Source organism: Ammodytes marinus (assembly GCF_949987685.1).
Source record: "Ammodytes marinus genome assembly, chromosome: 24".
In the NCBI taxonomy this organism is placed as follows: domain Eukaryota; kingdom Metazoa; phylum Chordata; class Actinopteri; order Uranoscopiformes; family Ammodytidae; genus Ammodytes; species Ammodytes marinus.
The window spans coordinates 2852675-2873700 of NC_137228.1; the positions used below are offsets into that span (position 1 = coordinate 2852675).

At 42.3% G+C, this 21026-nt stretch overlaps 1 protein-coding gene across 1 annotated transcript; it reads left to right on the top strand.

Moving 5' to 3' along the window:
• The first annotated feature begins 355 nt into the window (after positions 1 to 355).
• cdadc1 (cytidine and dCMP deaminase domain containing 1) lies at positions 356 to 11609 on the top strand. The gene is made up of 11 exons (XM_080052631.1): positions 356 to 480; positions 1098 to 1204; positions 2531 to 2708; positions 3075 to 3762; positions 4294 to 4500; positions 6226 to 6329; positions 7982 to 8031; positions 8818 to 8987; positions 10655 to 10844; positions 11198 to 11237; positions 11331 to 11609. The coding sequence occupies exons 1-11, from the start codon at positions 372 to 374 to the stop codon at positions 11429 to 11431; spliced, it is 1944 nt and encodes a 647-aa protein (XP_079908757.1). The 5' UTR covers positions 356 to 371; the 3' UTR covers positions 11432 to 11609.
• Positions 11610 to 21026: the final 9417 nt, after the last annotated feature.

The following is a 21026-nucleotide window of genomic DNA, read 5'->3' on the forward strand; positions in this document are numbered from 1 at the left end:
CAGTACTGTGCTGCCACCTAGCGACACAAATGTGTATTCAACACATAACACCAGTCTTGGTTGGCCCCGCCCGTTTGATGACGACTTATTGTGGATATCACCCGGAAGTGTCAAGTTAGCAAGGCAGATTACCAACCAAACAAAGCACACTATATTACAATGACAGTGTACTGACATTAGAAAAAGACAGTATGTTCTCCAGTACGGCTTTTTATTTTGAAATCAGTACCCGGAAGTGAAGTGTTGTCCTTGTTTTTTACGTGTCCTGGATTAACATTAATTCCAGTGGAACTATTTTTTTTATGACATCTCGCAGCTGGGGTCGCCCTGGTCTTGAAGTGACACGGACGAGAGAGATTGACTGGTTTTGAATGGAAGGGCTTGAGATGACGAACCGTGCCGAACCAGCGGCGAACCATATTGCCGAGCCGGGGCGAGTTACGAAGGACAGCGGCAGCCAGACTGACAGCCGGGTGCAAGGTGAGACCTTTTATATACTATCTATGGGGTGAGACACACAAGAGACATCGCGTTATAATAATGGTTCATCTATGTAAATGCCTGTTCTTCAATGCAACCAATGCAACTAAACATGGCGGTTAAATATCCAATATTTCCAAGTATATTTAATAGCCATTGCCTACACTTAAAGTCCAGTGTACACTATATTCTATATTCTCGTCGTCCAAACAATTGCACATGCAAATCTGAGTGTAGGTTAACTGACGTGTACCACTTTGCATGCAACATAGCTATAAGACGCACCAAATATAACATGCATGGGGCCATTAGCGATGACATAACTGTATTATTGATAAATAGCTCATTACCTGCTTTTGCTGCTGTGCATTCATTTGTACCTTGCATATTGGAGACCCTTTCCTTCAAATACATGACATTCTACACAGACAGACAGACAGACAGACAGACAGACAGACAGACACACACACACACAGACAGACAGACACACAGACAGACAGACAGACAGACAGACAGACAGACAGACAGACAGACAGACAGACACATGCCAGAGTAATTACACCTTTACACCAGCAAAGCAATCTATCTTCACTGTGTGTGTGTGTGTGTGTGTCCAGGTCATGACCCCAGGCTATCAAAGGTAAACCTGTACACCTTGTTGAGCTTGTGGATGGAGATGTTTCCCCAGGAGCAGCCTGAAGAGGGCGCCAACACACACAGTCAGGTGGGTCAATAGAGTAAATACAACGTTTAGAATGGACATTTACCAAAACAGTTCTGGGTTGAAATTAAAGGTGAAGTAAGCGATTTATTTATGTTAATATAAGTGTTAAATCGCTCTTTATTCATACAGTGATCACTTATATAGTGTGCGCGTTTCATAAAGCCGATCTCTCAGTCACTCGCTCTGCATGTAATCGGGAAATAAACTTTTCGAGGATCCCGCTACTGATAACCAATCAGAAGAGAGAACGCTACAAACCGGCACCCGTCTCACTGCCGGTGCACGTGCAGAGCGACAGATGCGTGAATAAGTATGTGCTTACAATGCCGGAGCAGGTAAAAATCCTTCCCAATGTCTGTTTTTGATGGTTTTTATCATGTTTTATCACACTTATGCAACTAAGATTGTACTTTTTAAGACGCCTGAGACTGTATGGGGTTAGTAGTGAGATCATGTTAATCTTCTATAGAGCTATATTGGAGAGCCTAATCAGATATGGAATCACAGCCTGGTATGGCAACCTAACAGTGCAACTGAAAAACAGACTTAGGAGCATGCACAAAACAGCCATGAAGATCATAGGAATAAAACAATATGAGTCCATAGAGGAATTGTATAACCAGTCAGTTATTACTCAAGCAATAAAAATCTCCTCAGACTCCACTCATCCACTATCCTCTGAATATGAGCTTCTTCCATCAGGAAGAAGGTTTCGTATGTCAAGATGGAAAACGAACCGTTTTAAATTATCGTTTGTACCAGCGTCTATTAAGCTTCTGAACAATCATAAAAACTAGTGCAATAGCCCATAGGGCAATGGACACAAGCACTCAGCACTTTACTGTACAGCATTTTAAATGCATTAATGTCGATAGGCCTGGTTAACTAGTGCAATAGACCACGTGCAATAGAGCAGTCTGCAATAAACTCAGGCACTTTTTCTCGCACTTTCCTCGCACTTTAAATTGTCCGAATGTTTTTATGTCCTAGAATTACCGTGTGATGTTCTTGTTGTTTTAGCTTTGTCCAACGTGTAGTCCAAGGTTTTACTGTGTTTTTACTGTGTCATAGTGTTGTTGTCTACTGGTTAAGCAAAATGTAGCACAATGCCCAAGACAAATTTCCTTAACAGGGCAATAAAGTTTACCCTGACCCTGACCCTGAGATGATGCTAGATAACTCGCTGCTTGAAGACCGCAGTGCATTAATGTGGGGACAAGAGAGGGGACTGCTAACTGTAGTCACTGACAGGAAGTTAGCTAAACTGACCATTCAACTTACTTCACCTTTAACTTTTGTGTTGTTTCTTAATATGCGGTGTTGCAGGTCTTGCGTGTAGGCCTGGTGGTAGTCAAGGCCAGTCAGGTGTTGGGTCTCCATTGCTCTGGGCCTGAGCTCCATGCAGGCCAGGCTGCCGTCCTCCAACATGGGCCAGCCCTCGCCCACTGTCACCTCTACTTCTCCAGGAGACCCTGTGCCACCTGCCTCAAGATGATCATCAACGGTCAGAGAATACAATCAAGTCTGTCCTGTGTGTGCGCCGCTAAGGAAAATATGCTGTTTATACACGGCCTAGGCTCTGTAAACCGGTATGGAAACAAATAGGGGCCATTTTAGCTAGCAACATGCCTGTTTTACAGAGCCTAGACTGTGTATTAACTCTGTGTTTTTGTAATTTTTTATCACGCTCTGCTCCACCTCTACTGGGGAGATGGATGGATGGACGGACGGACGGACGGACGGACGGACGGACGGACGGACGGACGGACGGACGGACGGACGGACGGACGGACGGACAGACAGACAGACAGACAGACAGTAAATGCATATAAAACAGAACAACATTTCTTTTCCCCCTTCATTCCTCCAGCTGGAGTCAGTCAGATCTCGTTTTGGCCCGGAGACCCAGAGGTGAGCATGTTGAGGTCCGCCTCCGAGAACAGCTCCAACCCTCACTCACACGCCCCTCACCCTCACTCCCAAGCCCCTCACCCCCAATCCCAGGCCCCTCCGCCTCACTCCCAAGCCCCTCACCCCCAATCCCAGGCCCCTTATGCTCCCTCCCAAGCCTCCTCCAACCCTCACTCCAACACCCCTCACCCTCACTCCCAAGGAGCCTCCAACCCTCACTCCCAAGCAGCCTCCAACCCTCACTCCAACGCCCCTCAACCCCACTCCCATGCTTCCAACCTTCACCCCCACACCTCCAACCCTCACTCTAAGGTCCCTCACCCCCAAGCCTCCAACCCTCACTCTAAGGCCCCTAACCCCCACTCCCAAGCCCCTCACCCCCACTCCCAGGCCCCTCACCCTCACTCCCAGGCCCCTCAACCCCACCTCCAAGCCCCCACACCGGGCTGCATCACGGAGGCGGCGGCGCTGGACGCTGTGGCCACAGAGACCCTAAAGTCCAACAGTGGCTGTCACATGGGCGTGAGGCTGCGGCCGCTGGCGCCCGGCCTGGCCCAGTTTGTGGAGCAGACCTCCAGAGACTGTGACTTCATGGAGAGAGTGAGGGAGGATGAACCAGGGCTGGACACAGAACAGCTGTTTAACAGGTGAGGGCTGGTTTATAATGCAAAGACATACATTTATTTGGGAAACATTTTCTTCTTTAAAGCTGCCCCAAATATATAATATAAGAAGGAGAAATGGGCTGCTTTCCAGTACCCATACTATCTACTATTTAGTATGGTAGAAAAAAAGATTTAGGATGTCCCGATTCTTGTGGCCAGATTTAGTACGGTTAGAAATACCCCAGATGTCTACTACATCCGGACGAGATATTTGGTGTTGAAAACAGCATCCTATTTGAGCGATTCTGACCCACAATCCAGTGCGCACCGGAACTGACGTCACATCGACGGAACCTCCACGTATGAAAACAAACGGGGATGAGACGGATATAAAAGCAAGAGGCAAGATCAAGGCGCAATGTTATGATGAAATAGATAAGTAAAAGTATGTCCCAATAGTATGCCCAACTGCATCCTAACTAGATTATTTTTATGGTCAGATGTAGTATGTGGAATAGAGAAAATAGAGTATGCCATTTAGAACGCAGGGGATGATTGTTGTGCCTTTCCCAGAGAGCGGAGGAGACACCTGAGGGACTTGTCAGGTCATTTCCTGGTTGGCCGGCCCCAGCAGCACTGCAGCGTGCTGGGTCACATGGGGCTGAAGACCCTGTGTGTGGAGCCATACTTCTCCAACCTCAGACACAACATGAGAGCGCTAGTGGAGCTGCTAGCTGTGGTGGCCGCCGGGCTGCCATGCCAACACCACGGCTTCTACAGGTTAGGAAGGTTATTAAAGGTGCAGTGTGTAACTTCTGAATAAGAAAAAAATATATACTTTATTCATCCCAGCAGGGAAATGTTCCAGCAGCCAGCATACATATACACACAACACAACACATATATATACATATCCCACCCATACAAAAAACATGAGCCCACAATACAGCCTAGATTAAAAAAGGTGGTATGGATGGTCACTCCCTGTGCATAAGTAGCTGTTACTTGTAGATAACAGTACAGAATTACTAGCTCTGCCAGTGCATGGTATGATAGGAAAATAAAAATTATGATAAAAAAGCAATCAAGTGTGCAAATACACAGGAGCAAAAAAGGCTACTCAGGCTAAAGTTTAAAAGTTTAAATGTCATCTGTCCTTACTAAAAGGGGAGTCATTATAAAGTGCAATTGCAGTAGGTATTTTTGAATGTTTAGTGGTGAAAGTTCTAGAATGCAACACTCCCTGGGCAAACCAATCGCTTTTGTGTGACAGAAGCTACGGTGGCCTTCAAGGACAAGAAGCTAGTTACTAAATATTCCATCACCCACCACTGCCTCAAGTCTTTCCACAATATCAAGTGATGAGGTGAAGATGTATTTAGTTATTTATTCTATAGTACTTCTTCTTCTTGGTCTTCCAACAGGTGCATTTCCCCCAGGACGCCCACTATAAAATGCATATGGCCTGTTAAGTTTGTCCATTCTGTGCTACTGTAGAATCATGGCAGTGCAATGTGGTGGCCTCCATGGTTGGGCGGCCCGCTCCTATGTAGATATGTAGAAGAAAAAAATATATATATATTTTCAAGCAATTATACACTAATTTAAAACATACTCATGACTATGATATTCCATTTCTACCAAGTCTGAAAAATGTCAATACATTCTACACATTGCACCTTTAAAAAACGGTTATTGTCCTGTTTGAATGTAAGAATGTGAATGTAGTGAGTTATAAGTGGAAACTAGCGGCCAAAGTATTATGTGACTGCCCCTCTATGGTTAAATTAGTTTTGTTTTGGAGGTCAGGTTGAGGGTTGAGGGCCCAAAAATGTATTGGTAAAAATAGTTGCTTTCTTGAAAAAACTGTCCTTACATTGTTGAAGTCATATTTGCTGTATTTTTGACCAAAGCCAATGTTTTTGTTTTGTTATTATTGTATGTTTGTGCATTATGGTCACGAGCCTTGTATAAAAAATTAACGATATGAAATAGCATATATTAAACTAATACAAACAGGAAGTCATACTATATAAAAATTATGGTTGCGATCGCATACTTTCTACTATATAGTATGTAGAAAAAAGATTTAGGATGTCCCGATTCTTGTGGCCAGATTTAGGATGGTTAGAAGTACCCGGATGTCCTACTTCATGCGGCCAAGATTGTTAGTGTTGAAAACTGCATCCTATTTGGGCGATTCTGACCCACAATCCGGTGCGCACGTGAAGTGACGTCACATCGACGAAGCCTCCATATGAAAACAAACAAGGATGCGACGGATATGAAAGCAAGAGGCAAGATCAAGGCGCAATGTTATGATGAAATAAGAGAGAGAAGTATGTCCCAATAGTATGCATACTACTGCATCCTAACTAGATTATTTTTATCGTCGGATGTAGTATGTAGAATAGAAAAAAGAAAGAGTATGCGATTCGGAACGCAACCAATATGTGTTCGCAAATAACACCATGCTGTTTATGTGTGTTGTGCCTTTGACCCCAGGGAGCATCATGGGAGCCCGGAGCCTCCTCGTCATGACAACGGACTGTCACAACAAGTGGTGCGCCATTGCATCATCCAGGCGCGACTGCTGGCCTATAGAACAGGTAGTTAAGTTACTTTATTAGTCAATGGTTACGTTGAAATGTGTCTTTCCGCATATCCCCCTTTCAAGTTACCACAGTCCAGAGGGGGTCAGAGCGCAGGGTCAGCCGTAGTACAGCGCCCCCTGGAGCAGTTTGGGGTTAAGTGTCTTGCTCAAGGACACAATGGATGAGATGGTGGGCACTGTAGATGTAATAGCAGCTACTGCTAGTTTTACTACTAACACCCTCCTGTCCGGTGCCGGGGATCGAACCAGCGACCTCATGGTTACTGGCCGGCCACCTTCCTCTAGGCCATCCTACCATCCCCATATCACATAGCAAATATCCTGTTGCAGTGTACTAGAAATCAGTTTGGAATAGTTGGGTTAGACATTCGGACCTGTAGAATGTATATACATTTTTCACTGCTCTGTAAAAATTTAAAAAGAGCTGACAAAATAATGAATGTTAAAGGTGCACTGTGTAGTTTCAGGGGAGGTGTTGTGTGTTTGTTTTACACTTGCATAGCCTGCAGTGAGTATGCAAAACATACTGTATTTACTCTACATGTTCAGTCATTCTTAGTATTGTTTAACTGTCATAAATCAAAATTATTTTGAGACACCTGGAACCAAACCTCAGACTAGAATATGTTTGAGAACCAAACTGTGGGCCCTGCTGTTGTAAACAACAACAGTGAAACAGTAACTTTTCAGGAAGCTTTCTGACTTCAAACAGGGTGCCAGGGATCACATTTTACTGTGAATAGCATTGATTCAGTTGTGAGAATATACCTTAGAAAACGTTCACTTCTCTGACACACCCAAAGTTACATAGTGCACCTTTAATGTGTAATATTTAGTTTTCAATGCTTGAAAAGCAATAACTTAATGTTTATGTAATGTTTATCTAAGTCTGGACTAAGGCTGTGTTCCAAACGGCCTACTAACGTCCTCCCTCCTACATACTCAACATGTAAATACTACATACTGTCTAGTTAACGGTCGATTGTGTATCCGAGGTTCGTCGGACCGTTTACACTGAAGTATACAGAAGCAATAAAGAATTAAAAAAAATATATACTTCTGTGTCGTTTGAAAAGACGCAATGCATTGTGGGTCGGTTGACTAGGAAAAGTAAACCTATCGATCCATACACAAAATCTTCCCCGGAAGTAAGTACTCATCCGGTCATTTCTCGCCTACTCAAACTCACTTACACAACCACAACTCTCAAAACGTTCAGGTGACATCACTTTTAGATTTGTGTGTAAATTTTAGCGGTTTGTGGTGACAGATGCATGCAGGACACCCCCCAACCCAATGCCAGGTAAACTATCCCTGCGTTCCTAATCACATACTATTTCTTTTTACTATACCACATACTAAAGTACAGAAAAGTTTAAGGGCCACAGGAGAGAAAAAAAATCAGATGAGGAAGATTTTTCTTTCATTATGTAAAGAAATGTCAAGAATAAAGACGAATACTCCAAAATGCTATTGGAGTTAGTGGGGCATTTATGTATTTTCAGCATTCTACTATTGACGTGTATGTATTGGGACATCCAAATCTTTTTCTGGCATACTAAATAGTAGGGAAGTATGGGAATTGGAACGCAGGGAATGTTCCTGTCAGTTGACCTGTTAACACAAGCTGTTGCTCTCCATTTGCAGAGGATCCTAAAGTGGGCGTGGGTGCTGTGATCTGGGCCCAGAGGAATTCGGTGAGCTTGCCTAGCTTTTGTCTTCACTTTGATTTTGATATTTCATCTATTTCCTAATCCACATTACTGTTCTGGGGTCAGGATTTGACTAAAGTTTACCACATCAGTCTCATATACTGTATATATATATATAGAGAGCTTTATATGTCGCTTCCAAATGAGATCAATGGCATGGGAGTGTCTTCATGCTAAAATGCTAGTTAGTTTAGCATTGCGCAAAGGCTCTTTTCACAAGCGAGAGTCTATTGCAGATATCATTTTACACATACAAATTCAGAATACAACTGTTATTACATTTCAAAAATGTCATTTTTCCTTTCCTTAAAAGGCTGTCCCACTCATTGTTTTATATATTTATGTATATAGCACTTAGCACTTTAGTATGGTATAAAAATATTTAGGATGTCCCGATTCTTGTGGCCAGATTTAGTATGGTTAGAAATACCCCGGATGTCTCCTACATCCGGCAGCATGCTATTTGGGGCGATTCTGACCCACAATCCAGTGCGCACCGGAGGTGACGTCACATTGACGGAGCCTCCATATGAAAACAAACAGGGATGTGACGGCTATAGAAGCAAGAGGCAAGCTCAAGATCACAATGTTACAATGAAATAAATAAGTAAAGGTATGTCCCAATAGTATGCCTACTGCATCCTAACTAGATTATTGTTATGGTCAGATGTAGTATGTAGAATAGAAACAAGACAGAGTATGAGGTTTGGAATGCAGGGAGTATTTTTGCTGCATTTCCTTCACACTTGATCCGTTCTCTTGTTCCCCCAGGCGGGCCTTGCTGGCACAGGGCGTCTGTACCTGTTGGGTTGCGGGTACAACGCCTACCCATCGGGCTCACAGTACGCAGAGTACCCACAGCTAGACGGCAAGCAGGAGGATAGACAGAGACGCAAATACAGATACATCATCCACGCCGAGCAGAATGCCCTCACTTTCAGGTCAGACCAAACGCACACACAACATATAGGCTGTGTTGGAAAAGCCCTACTAACGTCCTACTCATACTCATTTTGACGTCACTTTGAGTATGTCGTGGTTGTGTATGCGAGTTTGTGTAGGCTAGAAAATGCCCGGATGAGTACTTCTACTTCCGGGATGATTTTGTGTATGGATCGATAGGTTTACTTTTCTTACTTAACCGGCCCACAATGCATTGCGTCTTTTCTAAACGACACAGACGTTTTTTTTTAAATTCTTTATTGCTTCAGTGTAAACGGTCCGACGAACCTCGCATACACAATTGATCGTTAAGTAGACAGTATGTAGTGTATACATGTTGAGTATGTAGGAGGGAGGACGTTAGTAGGGCTTTTCGAACACCGCCATAGTATAGGCAAGGTGCTCATTGTCACATGACTAGTGGGTGGAGGGGTAGAATGACAGACAATGGCTGCGATCCAATACCCATACTTTATACTATTTAGTATGGTAGAAAAAGATTTAAGATGTCCAAATTCTTGCGGTCGATTTAGTATGCTTAAAAATACCCGGATCTAGTATCTAGTTTACTAGATACGGACGAGATTTTTTAGTGTTAAAAAACAGCATCCGATTTGGGCGATTCTGACCCACAATCCAGTGTGCACCAGGAGTGGCGTCACATCGACGTATGAAAACAACCAGGGATGCGACGGATATAAAAGTAAGAGGCAAGATCAAGGCGCAATGCTATGATGAAATAAATAAGTAAAAGTATGTACCAATTGTGTGCCTAGTTGCCTACTGCCTGCTCACTAGATTATTTTCATGGTCAGATGTAGTATGTAGAATGGGGAAAAAAGAAAGAGTATGGGATTTGGAACGCAGGGAGTGAGGTAAGGTAATATAATAGAAAACAAATGACAATGAATTACTGGTCAAAGCCTCTCCTTTTGCGTGGGTAAATAATTTGAAGCATATATGAAGTTTGTGAGTGACTGATATACAGTGCACAACTCTGGGAAAAAATGAAGAGACCAGTCTGGATTTTTCTTCAATCTTTATCTCTACATAACCTGATGGAAATGCTCTTAATGACCCTTTTTTTTCAAACGAGAGACACTGAATATTTGGAATGGTCTCTTCATTTTCTCCTGTATGGCTGTATATGCATTTTATTCTCTGTATGCTTGTTTTCCTTTTTCTTCTATTCCTTTCTATACACACTAAATGTACGTTTATTTAAAGCCCTACTTCACCAGTGGGAATATGAAGCTGTGTTGAACTCTGAGATCCTATGTAGTATAAATGTGCAAACAATTTTAGAAATCGGTTCATCCTAGCCTGAGAAAAGGCAGAAAGAGTGTTTTATGGTCTCACTGTCTAACCCTACATTTTACTAGTGTGACATCACACATGATGAAATGTAAGGTTAGGATTAACAGGACAGCTGGGCCAAGGGAAGACTGAGGTAAGACTGAGGGAAGAAAAACCTCATTCATTATATTATAATAGCAATTTAATAATGATAGAACACCGGTTCCATATGGGTGACGTAGTCCTTTAAGTTCTTACATTTTTTTTCTTCCAAAACTGATAAAGAGTAAAAAAAACTAAATAAAAAAAAATGGCGTCGCTCTTTCTCACTCTTTCCTTCTAATGTTTTTTTTTCTTCTCTCTCTTCTAGGAATGGAGAGATCAGAGCGGAGGAGTCCACCATGCTGTTTGTGACCAAGTGTCCGTGCGATGAGTGTGTGCCTCTCATCCGCGGGGCCGGCGTCACACACATCTACACCAGCGACCAAGACATGGGCAAAGACAAGGGAGACATCTCATACCTCAGCTTCAGCGGATTAAAGGGCATCAACAAGTTCATAGTGAGTAACACAGAGACATTCCCTGCATACTTTCTATCATTTAGTATGCCAAAAAAAAGATTTAGGATGTCCCAATACATGCACGTCAATTGTAGTATGCTGAAAATACATAAATGCCCCACTAACTCCAATAGCATTTTGGAGTATTCGTCTTCTCTACATAATGAGAAAAAAATCTTCCTCATCTGATTTTTTTTCTCTCCTGTGGCCCTTAAACTCTTCTGTACTTTAGTATGTAGTGTAGTAAAAAGAAAGAGTATGTGATTTGGAACGCAAGGATAGTTTAAAGGTTCAGTAAGTGGTAAACCTAGGAGATTTTTAAGCTGACATTTTGTTTCTTTGTGTCTTCACAGTGGCAGAGGAGCCCTTCAACGTCCCCTCCACACCGTGCCAGTGAGTCCCATAATCTCGTGTCACCCTTTATACCTTTTTAATGTGTCTTTTTCTATTGTCAGGTGTTGTGACATTTTTTGTCTCCCGTTCCAGATGGTTCCGTGGCGAAGCACAGACAGCAGGCCGACCGCGAGGCCCACAGCAGTAAGAGGCTGTGCACCGACAGAGCACACAACTCAACCTCTGTTAGCTGATACAAAAATTTTAAATTAATATTGTTTTTAGCCAAGGAATTACCTGTTAGGAATGTGAAATTAAGTGTTCTCCGCCCTGAAGTTAAAATCTGTGTCAACCACAATTATTTATTTGCTCTTTTGAGTAGAACTTAGTTTTGTGATTAAAAAAAAAAAAAAAACATTTTAAATTTTATTTTATTTTGCGGGGCGATACTGATCAATGATCACTATTTATGTTATGCAATTAGGACACACTCACACACACACACACACACACACACACTCACACACACACACACACACACACACACACACACACACACACGCACACACACACACGCACACACACACTCACACACACACACACACACACACACACACTCACACACACACACACACACACACACACACACACACACACACACACACACACACTCACTCACACACTCACACACTCTCACACACACACACACACACACACACGAGCCGACCTCAAAGGGAAAACACTCAGAAGGGATGGACGGATGGATGGATAGACGGATGGATGGATGGATGGATGGTGTTGAAGAAGGCATGTTGATCTTAGGCAATTTAAAATGTAAAAGAGCAGGGTATAAAATAATATATTTCAAATGGCACTTTAGGTGGTGAATAGTTCATTTAGATGGTGTAAGATGTTGGATAGAAAGATGTGTGTGTGTGTGTGTGTGTGTGTGTGTGTGTGTGTGTGTGTGTGTGTGTGTGTGTGTGTATGTGTGTATGTTACCATGGTTGTAGCCCCCTGTTCTCCACACTGTTGACCTTGAATGTGGTTTTTAAAAGAGACGCGAATGCTCTCTGTACATTTAAGTTGGACATTTTACAACAAATGTATCTTTATATATATATCTTATTTTGAAAGAACAATGCACTAAGTTTGTATCTCAGGCTTGAAGAATAACATGAACAAATAAAATCTCTTTATTTTAGATGTGTATATTCTTTGTCAATTTATTCATCAACGTTATGCAAGTCTCCACTGTACAGTTTTAATGCTTACAATACATATTAATTATAAAAACACACGTTTATTATTGTCTGGATGGTCTTTAATTTAAAAGCATAATAACACTTGTAGCTATTGGGCCTCAATGGGCGACATCTTGAAGCTCTGTCAAGTTGGTTCAAATTTGCAACATTGGAAACTATCCCTGCGTTCCAAATCTCATACTCTTTATTTTTCCTATTCTACATACTACATCTGACCATAAGAATAATCTAGTTAGGATGCAGTAGGCCATACACTTGGGACATACTTTTACTCTTTTATTTCATCATAGCATTGCACCTTGATCTTGCCTCTTGCTTTTATATCCGTTGCATCCCCGGTAGTTAAATATTAAACTCTTACTGTTTTGAAGTTTAATGCCAAGAAACACACAGTCATTTCAGTTCTAGCTTTTAAAAACACACATTTGTTTGACTGCGTTGATCCCAGTTTATCCAATAAGAGTTTGGATGTCCTGTTGCCTTTTTAAATGCATACATGGCATACTGTTCTTTGTATGTCTATGTTAACAACCTTGCAGTTAGTCTAATGCATTACAGCATTGTTAGTGTTAGATCATATACTAACTAGAACGTGATGAGTCAAGTCTTCAATGGCGCCACCTTGTGGATCTATTAAGGTTGTTCAACTACTTTTATTTAACCTTTATTTTAACCTTTAAGTACAATATAGCCTAATTAAAACAGTTACAGTTGGGTAGATTCAAGATAGTATGTTTAAGTTGGTTAAAGGATATCATGGTATTAATTTTAGTTTGTTGCTGTAAGTTGTTCCAGGAGTCAGGTGCACTGAAGCTAAAAGCTGTCTTTCCCAGCTCAGACCGGGCTTGTGGGACATAAAGCATAAGCATGTCAGTGGAGCGGGTCTGATAAAGCCCATCTGAAATTAGCAGCATTTCTTTTAAATAACTTGGAAGCTTCTCGGACAAGGCTTTGATCGCTAGACAATCCTACACTCAATTGTGAACAACTTGTACTGCCTTTGAGTATTTTGATTCATATAATACTTTTCCTCCGCTACATTTATTTGGCAGGTGAAGTTAGTATGTACTTAAAGGCCTACTTCACTGGTGGAAATAGGAAGGTGTATTGAACTCTGAGATCCTATGTCGTATAAATGTGGAACAATTTTAGAAATCGGTTCATCCTAGCTCGAGAAAAAGGTAGAAAGAGTGTTTTATGGTCTTACTGTCTAACCCTACATTTTTGTGACATCACACGTAGGGTTAGGATTAACAGGACAGCTGGGGCCAAGGGAAGACTGAGGAAAGAAAAACCTCATTCATTATATTATAATAGCGATTTTATAATGATAGTACGCCGGTTCCGTATGGGTGAAGTATTCCTTTAAGATAAATAACTATATTGATCAGCACATGAAATACAACATTCAGTAATGCAGTAAAGTCAACCACTCAACAATAGGCCTATATAAACATGTACAAAAAATAAAATGCAGCAAACTTCAATTAAAAATACATCATTTAAATAATGATAATAATCAACAAGTATAAAAACATGATCATCTTACAGTGACATAGTGAGCACTTTTACTTTTCACTTAAAGCTGGGGTATATGATTTCTGATTGGTCAAAGTTAACATGAGCTGTACGCTTTGACCTATCAGAGTGAGGCTCCGATTCTCTGTTCTTATTGGCTGTTGGGACTGTCAATTCACTTTGGCACGGCTTTGTTGGTGTAGAGCGTGTCAGGGAGGGACCATAGGGGGAGGGACCAAAGAGAACAAGTGGAGCGGTTGAGGTATTTGGATTGGAATCTCTATCCCAACTGCCCATTTTCTCCCCAAATCCTCCACCCCAGCTTTAATTAAAAAAAAGTAACAATAAAGTTAATTTAAAAAAACTAAAATAATTCAACCTAAAACTCACTTCACCGCGGTATGATTATCTCACTTCTCTCCATACACACAACCCTAAAACAAGAGCACTGAGCTACATCGTCCGGTTGTTGTTAAATGTTATTTAAAGCGTCCAAAATGTCATTAATTTGACATTAAATGTTGACTTGTGACAAAAATTAAGTATGTATAAAATGAAACACTGAATGACCTGTTTGGAATTTTTTGGAATAATAGCCACACGTTGCGGCCAATATAACATTAAATTGATTTTTGATGATTTGATTTTGGACATGGAAGTCACTACATTCCTTCCCTAGTGTTCTACCACCACCTATTGGCTGTTGGAGTGCACTACATACATACCAACAACACAGTCAAGGCCTTACTGTATAGGCTCTGTATGATAATGCTGTGAGAAAACATACCCTGCGTTCAAATCCCCATACTTCCATACTATTTAGTATGCCAGAAAAAGATTTAGGATGTCCCAATACATGCATGATGCACCTCAATTGTAGTATGCTGAAAATACAGAAATGCCCCACTAACTACAATTGCATTTTGGAGTATTCGTCTTTGTTCTTGACATTTCTCGACATAATGAAAAAAAAAACTTCATTATCTGATTTTTTTCTCTCTCATGTGGCCCTAAAACTCTTCTGTACTTTAGTATGTAGTGTAGTAAAAAGAAAAAGTATGTGATTTGGAACCATAGATAGTATATAATATGGATGTAGTATCCGTGTTGACCTCAGTTATTCACACGGCATCCAATAATCCTGGTTTATGCGCGTCGCCATCTTGTGAGATTTTTACTCCGCTTCACATCGGGGGGAGGGAGATACGCCCATCTAGCTGACGTATACCTCCGAGGCAAAGTGAGGGATAACGGAAGGAGAGCTGTCACTCAAGAGATCGCGCCAATACATTTTAACCTCCAAAAGAATAAAAACTTGCCAGCTAGAAAAAAATTCACCCCACTCAGTGTTGTCATGGAGATATGATCTAAACATACAGACTATAATGGTTTTGTGGACCAGGCTGTAAATAGGTTTAATAAGACTTTGAAAATGGCCTGTTTAACAAGTGAGTCAAAGAAAAATTGCTCAGTCTTGGTTCCACCCCCAGTGGCCGCCAGAAGGTACTACAATTTTAGTCACTTCCTTATTGGATGCTGGTAAAAATCTGAGGTTTGGGGGCGCCCTTAGCTCAGTTGGTAGGGCCGGGCCCAGCAGCGGACCCGGGTTCGATTCCCGCCCGCGGTTGTTCTCTGCATGTCACTCCCCTCTCTGCCCCATTTCACCTCTGTCTCTCTGCACAGTCAATAAAGCAGAAAAAATTCCCCAAAAATATCTTTAAAAAAAAAAAAAAAAAAAAAAAATCTGAGGTTTGGGGCTTGTTTGGAACGCGGGGATAATTCCATAAGATTGACTTCATTGTAGCACAATGCTAATATGGACGCTGCACAATGCTAATATGGACGCTGGTATAACTACATTGAGCTGCTATAGATCCTGACACCAGGTTTCAGGTGTATCTGTCTCTTAAGGCTTCAAAGCGATAGTAATGGCATCGGTTGTGTGTGTTTCAAACTTCCAGTGTTCACAATAAGGCTCAGCGGCCCTGCTGACAAAGAGAGGGGGCACGAGGCTGAGAGAGCGCACCGGCTTTGTGAGTGTGCAATTTTTAGAAATGACTTCAAATTGCACATAAGCACATGAGTAATGGAGCGCGCGCACATGCACACACACACACACACACACACACAGACACACACACACACTCACACACACACACACACTCACACACACACACTCACACACAGACACACACACACACACGCACACAGACTCTCCACTGTAGTGGGTTGTGTAAGATGATAATGGCTGAGCCAAATTCAGCCCCCTTCAATACATAATGACACATGCAGTGTGTGTGTGTGTGTGTGTGTGTGTGTGTGTGTGTGTGTGTGTGTGTGTGTGTGTGTGTGTGTGTGTGTGTGTGTGTGTGTGTGTGTGTGTGTGTGTGTGTGTGTCATAGGTGAGGGGAGCAGAGCATAGAATGTCTTATGTAAGGTTGACGGCTCAAATACACAGCATGAACACATATTATGACTCCCTCCCGCCCGTGAAAACAAGTCAACACTAATTTGATACAATAGATAAGTGTACACATTGCAAATACTAATCGCAATAACACAAGGAAGGTTGTAACAAAGAAGGGTAACCATTTAAATTGACAACTTAAAATCATGGAGGATTTTTTTTTTTTTTAATAATATAAAAATATTTAAGATGAGTAATTCCTTCCTTAAAATTCCGCACACATTTAGGACTTGATACATCAGCATAACAAAACCTTCTTTGATCTTAGACCACTGTTACTTGTATGGGTCATGCATGCTTCTGAATACAAAGGGCAGTCAAGTACACAACAAGTGGGCGGCCTGTAGCCTACTTACTGTTGAGCCCAGATCCGTGTGGGCATTGTAAGGACTGGGCATTTTTCTAAATAATAAGCAGGCCTAATATTACAATGCTTTGATGCTGAAGTATTGGCTAAATGCATTGCTGGTAGAATAACAACTCATGATATTCAACACTGCAATCAGAAAGACGTTTGATGTCTTTTCATGCGGCTCGCCCACAGAGGGCGATAGGGCGCCGCCCTCCTCGACCCATACCCGCGAAAAACTAAAATATAATAATGATAATAATAATGATGAAAAATATATATTTTTTAAAATGTATAATCATAATTTATGATTTCAATACAGTTTTTACCTGCATCCAAGTCTGAATATCATTGTACAATCAGCGTCTGTGTTCTGTACTGTATTTCGGGCTGGTTGAAAATCGCTCTAAGCGCTCTCATACTTGAATGTAAAACTTATTTTTTTCAAACTGCAGGCCTCGCAATCTTTCTTTATATGTCCATGGTCCATGCTCGCAATCAATCAATGCAATCTCTATAGAGCTGTTAAGCGGAAGTGGCGGAATTACGGGGCATGGGACCTATCGGCTGAAAAAAAATGAATGGGAGTCTATGGAAAGTAATCTACTATTTTCTGGTCCCAGTCATTAAATGCCCTGGATTACATATATGTTTTTTATGGGTCTAAATGATAATTTTTCATGTGAAGAGTTTGACGGTATGTTGTATGATTATTCGTCTGACGGCTTTTGAAAAAATGTAACGAGAAAAAACTACACGTCTTGTCGCCTCTGTGACGCCGACAATCTCCCCACTCGAGAAAGTGAAACTCTCCACATGTCCACTTGTGTAGTGGTTTTCGCCACGCTGAAGACTTTTGTCTTGTCCTTGAAAGAAGGCAGTAAAGTGCATTATTGACACAGCCATGTTTCTGAGCTAAGCGGGTGCGAGTGGTGGTGACGTATATCATAAGTGTCAAGAGCAGCGAAGAGCTGTAGTCCACAAAAGCGCTCTGCACAAAACCTGACAGTATCCAGCTTCTACTCGCTAAATTGTTCCATTCTTTGCACGAAAAAATACCATCTAAATCCATACAAAACATATGTGTAATCGAAGGCATTTCATGACTGGGACCAGAAAATAATACATTTCTTTCCATTGACTACCGTTGTAATTTTTCGAGCCGAGAGGTCCATGGACATATAAAGAAATGGACACCGTACTGAAAAATGGCGCCCATTCATTCCTATGAAAGCTGCTCAGGCGCAGAGAAGCAACAAGGAAGCTGCCATATTGCTTTCATGTAAGCCCTGGCACGCCCAAGTGTATGACATGCCGCTCCCTCCTCCTCCCTCGAAAACAAACTGAAAGCCGTTAAAAGCCGTTGGGCTAATAAAACGCTTTATGTGGCGTTTTGAAATGAAAAAACTTCAGTTTTAATAGTATATGGTCTCAAGATAAGTTTGAGCCTATGATTGATATCCAGAAAAATTTTGCGGCGACACAATCTTGTTCGCCGCTTGTATTGTGTAGACGGGGAAATCTGCCTTAGGGCTACCATGAAAATAAGCTCCCATTCACAGCATGCAGTACCAATGGGTTGGCCACTAGTCCATGCTGGCTGCTCGGAGAAGGCAGCATCCTGGGGGCCTGGAGAGGTCCCATGTCCCGGAAGTAAGGGACTTCCGCTTAACAGCTCTATGGGTTCCGGGGGTGCTCGCCCTAACGTGTTGTCGTCATACGTACAGTAAACAATGAACCAATTACAGTGACTGATACAGTCACATGTCCGGTCTGCTACCCGGAGCGGTCAGATTCAAGACCAACATAACTTTATATCAACTCAGGCTAGGCTGGCAAGCTACTTGATCATGTCATTAAAAGGACTAGGTCCTTTCCAGACAAAATGTAACCATCAAGCAAGTATCTACCAAGATGGGTTGGGGGATCGTATAACCGCGGATTTTCTCGGGGCTCGTTTGAACGGCTAACAGCAGGATGCTAAGGAGCTAACGCTCTGTTCTGCTGCCGCTGCATGATGATTATGGACTGTATTCTGGCTTTTTATCCATCTTGATGGCAGCACAGACACCGCATGGATAACTTCGGGTGTCACCCCTATGCATCATCTCTCAGAAAAGGTAGTCTCGCAAAGCCAGACCAAACTACAGCAAGTAGTAGGGTCTGGAAGCACTCTGTTTAGAGCCGTCTATTCGGGTGGGGAAACCGGGGGAAACTGGGCTAGCCTGTTTGTATTTGTTTAAACCAATCACAATCATCTAGGGCGGGGCTAACCCCGGGAAGCAGCAGCGGTGTCCTGCAAAATAGTGCCGGGGGGGGACTTATTTTGATGGAACGTCTTCACGTCCAGAGACTGTCAGAGAAATGGCTAAACCCGCAAACGCCACACAAAAACTATTAAAGACAAAAGGAATATACATAGTGTGTTGCTTTCTAACCAGCATGTCAAGACACCATACACTTTAGCCCCCGAGGAGCTCACGGGATAACTTAACCGGAGTTAACTAGCCACCCACGTAGTGTTATCTCTGGTAACATTATCATCGGCGGTTGAGAGGACGGCTACGGCGGTCGAGTAGAATTTTTAGCATTCGAGAACTTATGTCACCACCTCCTATCGCTGTAGTCAGAGCCGTAGTCCGTCTGTTTACAGGCAGAACAGGGTTTTGACGTTGTGAGCGCTACACCAACTGCAGCAAGTAGCCGTAAGAGTTGCTAGGTGATAGTGGAAGCCGTTGGAATCTTTCCCCGTCGCGAAAACACCGCTGCATAGTCCCTAATTCACCAAAGAAAGGGAACGGCGGATCTTAATCTAGCTGGTTATAAGGTCCGGTGCTCAATTCAAACCCCACGCTTCATTTTCCAGAGTTTATGAGGGTATTTCTGCCCGGGGGTAGTTGTACAATGAAGTTGGACAGCTAGGCTAGGCTAAGCTAGGATGCATCCCGGACCGCCGCCGCCAATATTATTATCCCGAAGTATCGCCACACTTTATTTCTGTCTACAGTAATGTGACTTCTCACACCCTGTGTGTGTGTGTGTGTGTGTGTGTGTGTGAGAGAGCGCTGCACATAAGCACACGGGTTGACTGTGAGCGAATTGTTTCCGAATTTGAGGGGGATCACAATAGGGGAAAGCCAGCAACCGGAAAAGGAGGGGGCTGCGTCAGGGCTGCGTAGCTTTTCGACGCAAGCGAATAGACGCTGGCGGAAGTGGTCATGCCAGACTACAGAAAAGGTAAAACAAACATTAAACATCAATCTGCATATGGACGAGCCAGTGCCGTCCAACAGCTGATCCATAGACTGTGACAGCTGCTATCACCGTCCGGCATAAACCCGCCTACCAAGTAACGGTGCGTCTTGCTGAAAGACGCGCGTCATAATTGCGCGGGTCTGAGCAAGACAGCTCCTACTCAAACGAGGCTAGTAGTAACCCAAACCAATGTGATGATTAGCACTGTTAATGTTGCACATATGCTATGCCAGCATCCATTTTTGTTTAATCAGAACACAACTGCTGCGCCTAAAATAAATTGTTATCATAAATCGATCAGATTATTGTGATTAATTGTAGAGCAGGTCTCTTCACTTTTAAAGGAAGCCTATCTGAGGAGCACACGCTTTGAATGGGTAATTTTAGCAATCATGGCAACAATTGCCCCCCCCCCCCCCCCCTCACCTGAGATTATTGTCAAGAGCCGCCACTGACTGTAGTTAAAATTCTATATAGTAATTTTTATTTATTTATTTTTTCAAAGGGATGTTCTTTTTAGAAATAAATTTATGATTTTTAGTGAACCTAGTCTTTTAAATGCAATTTTTTTTGCTTGTTTTGTTATCTCATATCTAATTATGTTTATGTATTTGTATGCCCCTGACGGTAATGCACTTTGAACTGCGCTGTGCCTGAATTGTGCTATGGATAAATGTACTTGTCTTGCCTTGAGAGAACCGCAATAAAGAAAAGAAAAAATTTGACGCCATGTCTATGACTTTAGGTTAATTAACGTAGAAGTGCGCCTATCTCATTGTCTATCCCACCCTTATCAAAAGTAGAAAAGATAATGTGTACGGACAATTTGGGGCGGGGCATAATCTCCAAATTCTATAACCTTCTAGTAGCCGAGTCCTCAGAGTCATCGGTAAAGAGGCTGGAGGCTTGGAGGGAAGACCTACATGACAACATAACCATTGTGGACTGGGAGAGAGCATGTACCAAAGCACAATCACAAACAATTAACACTCGTC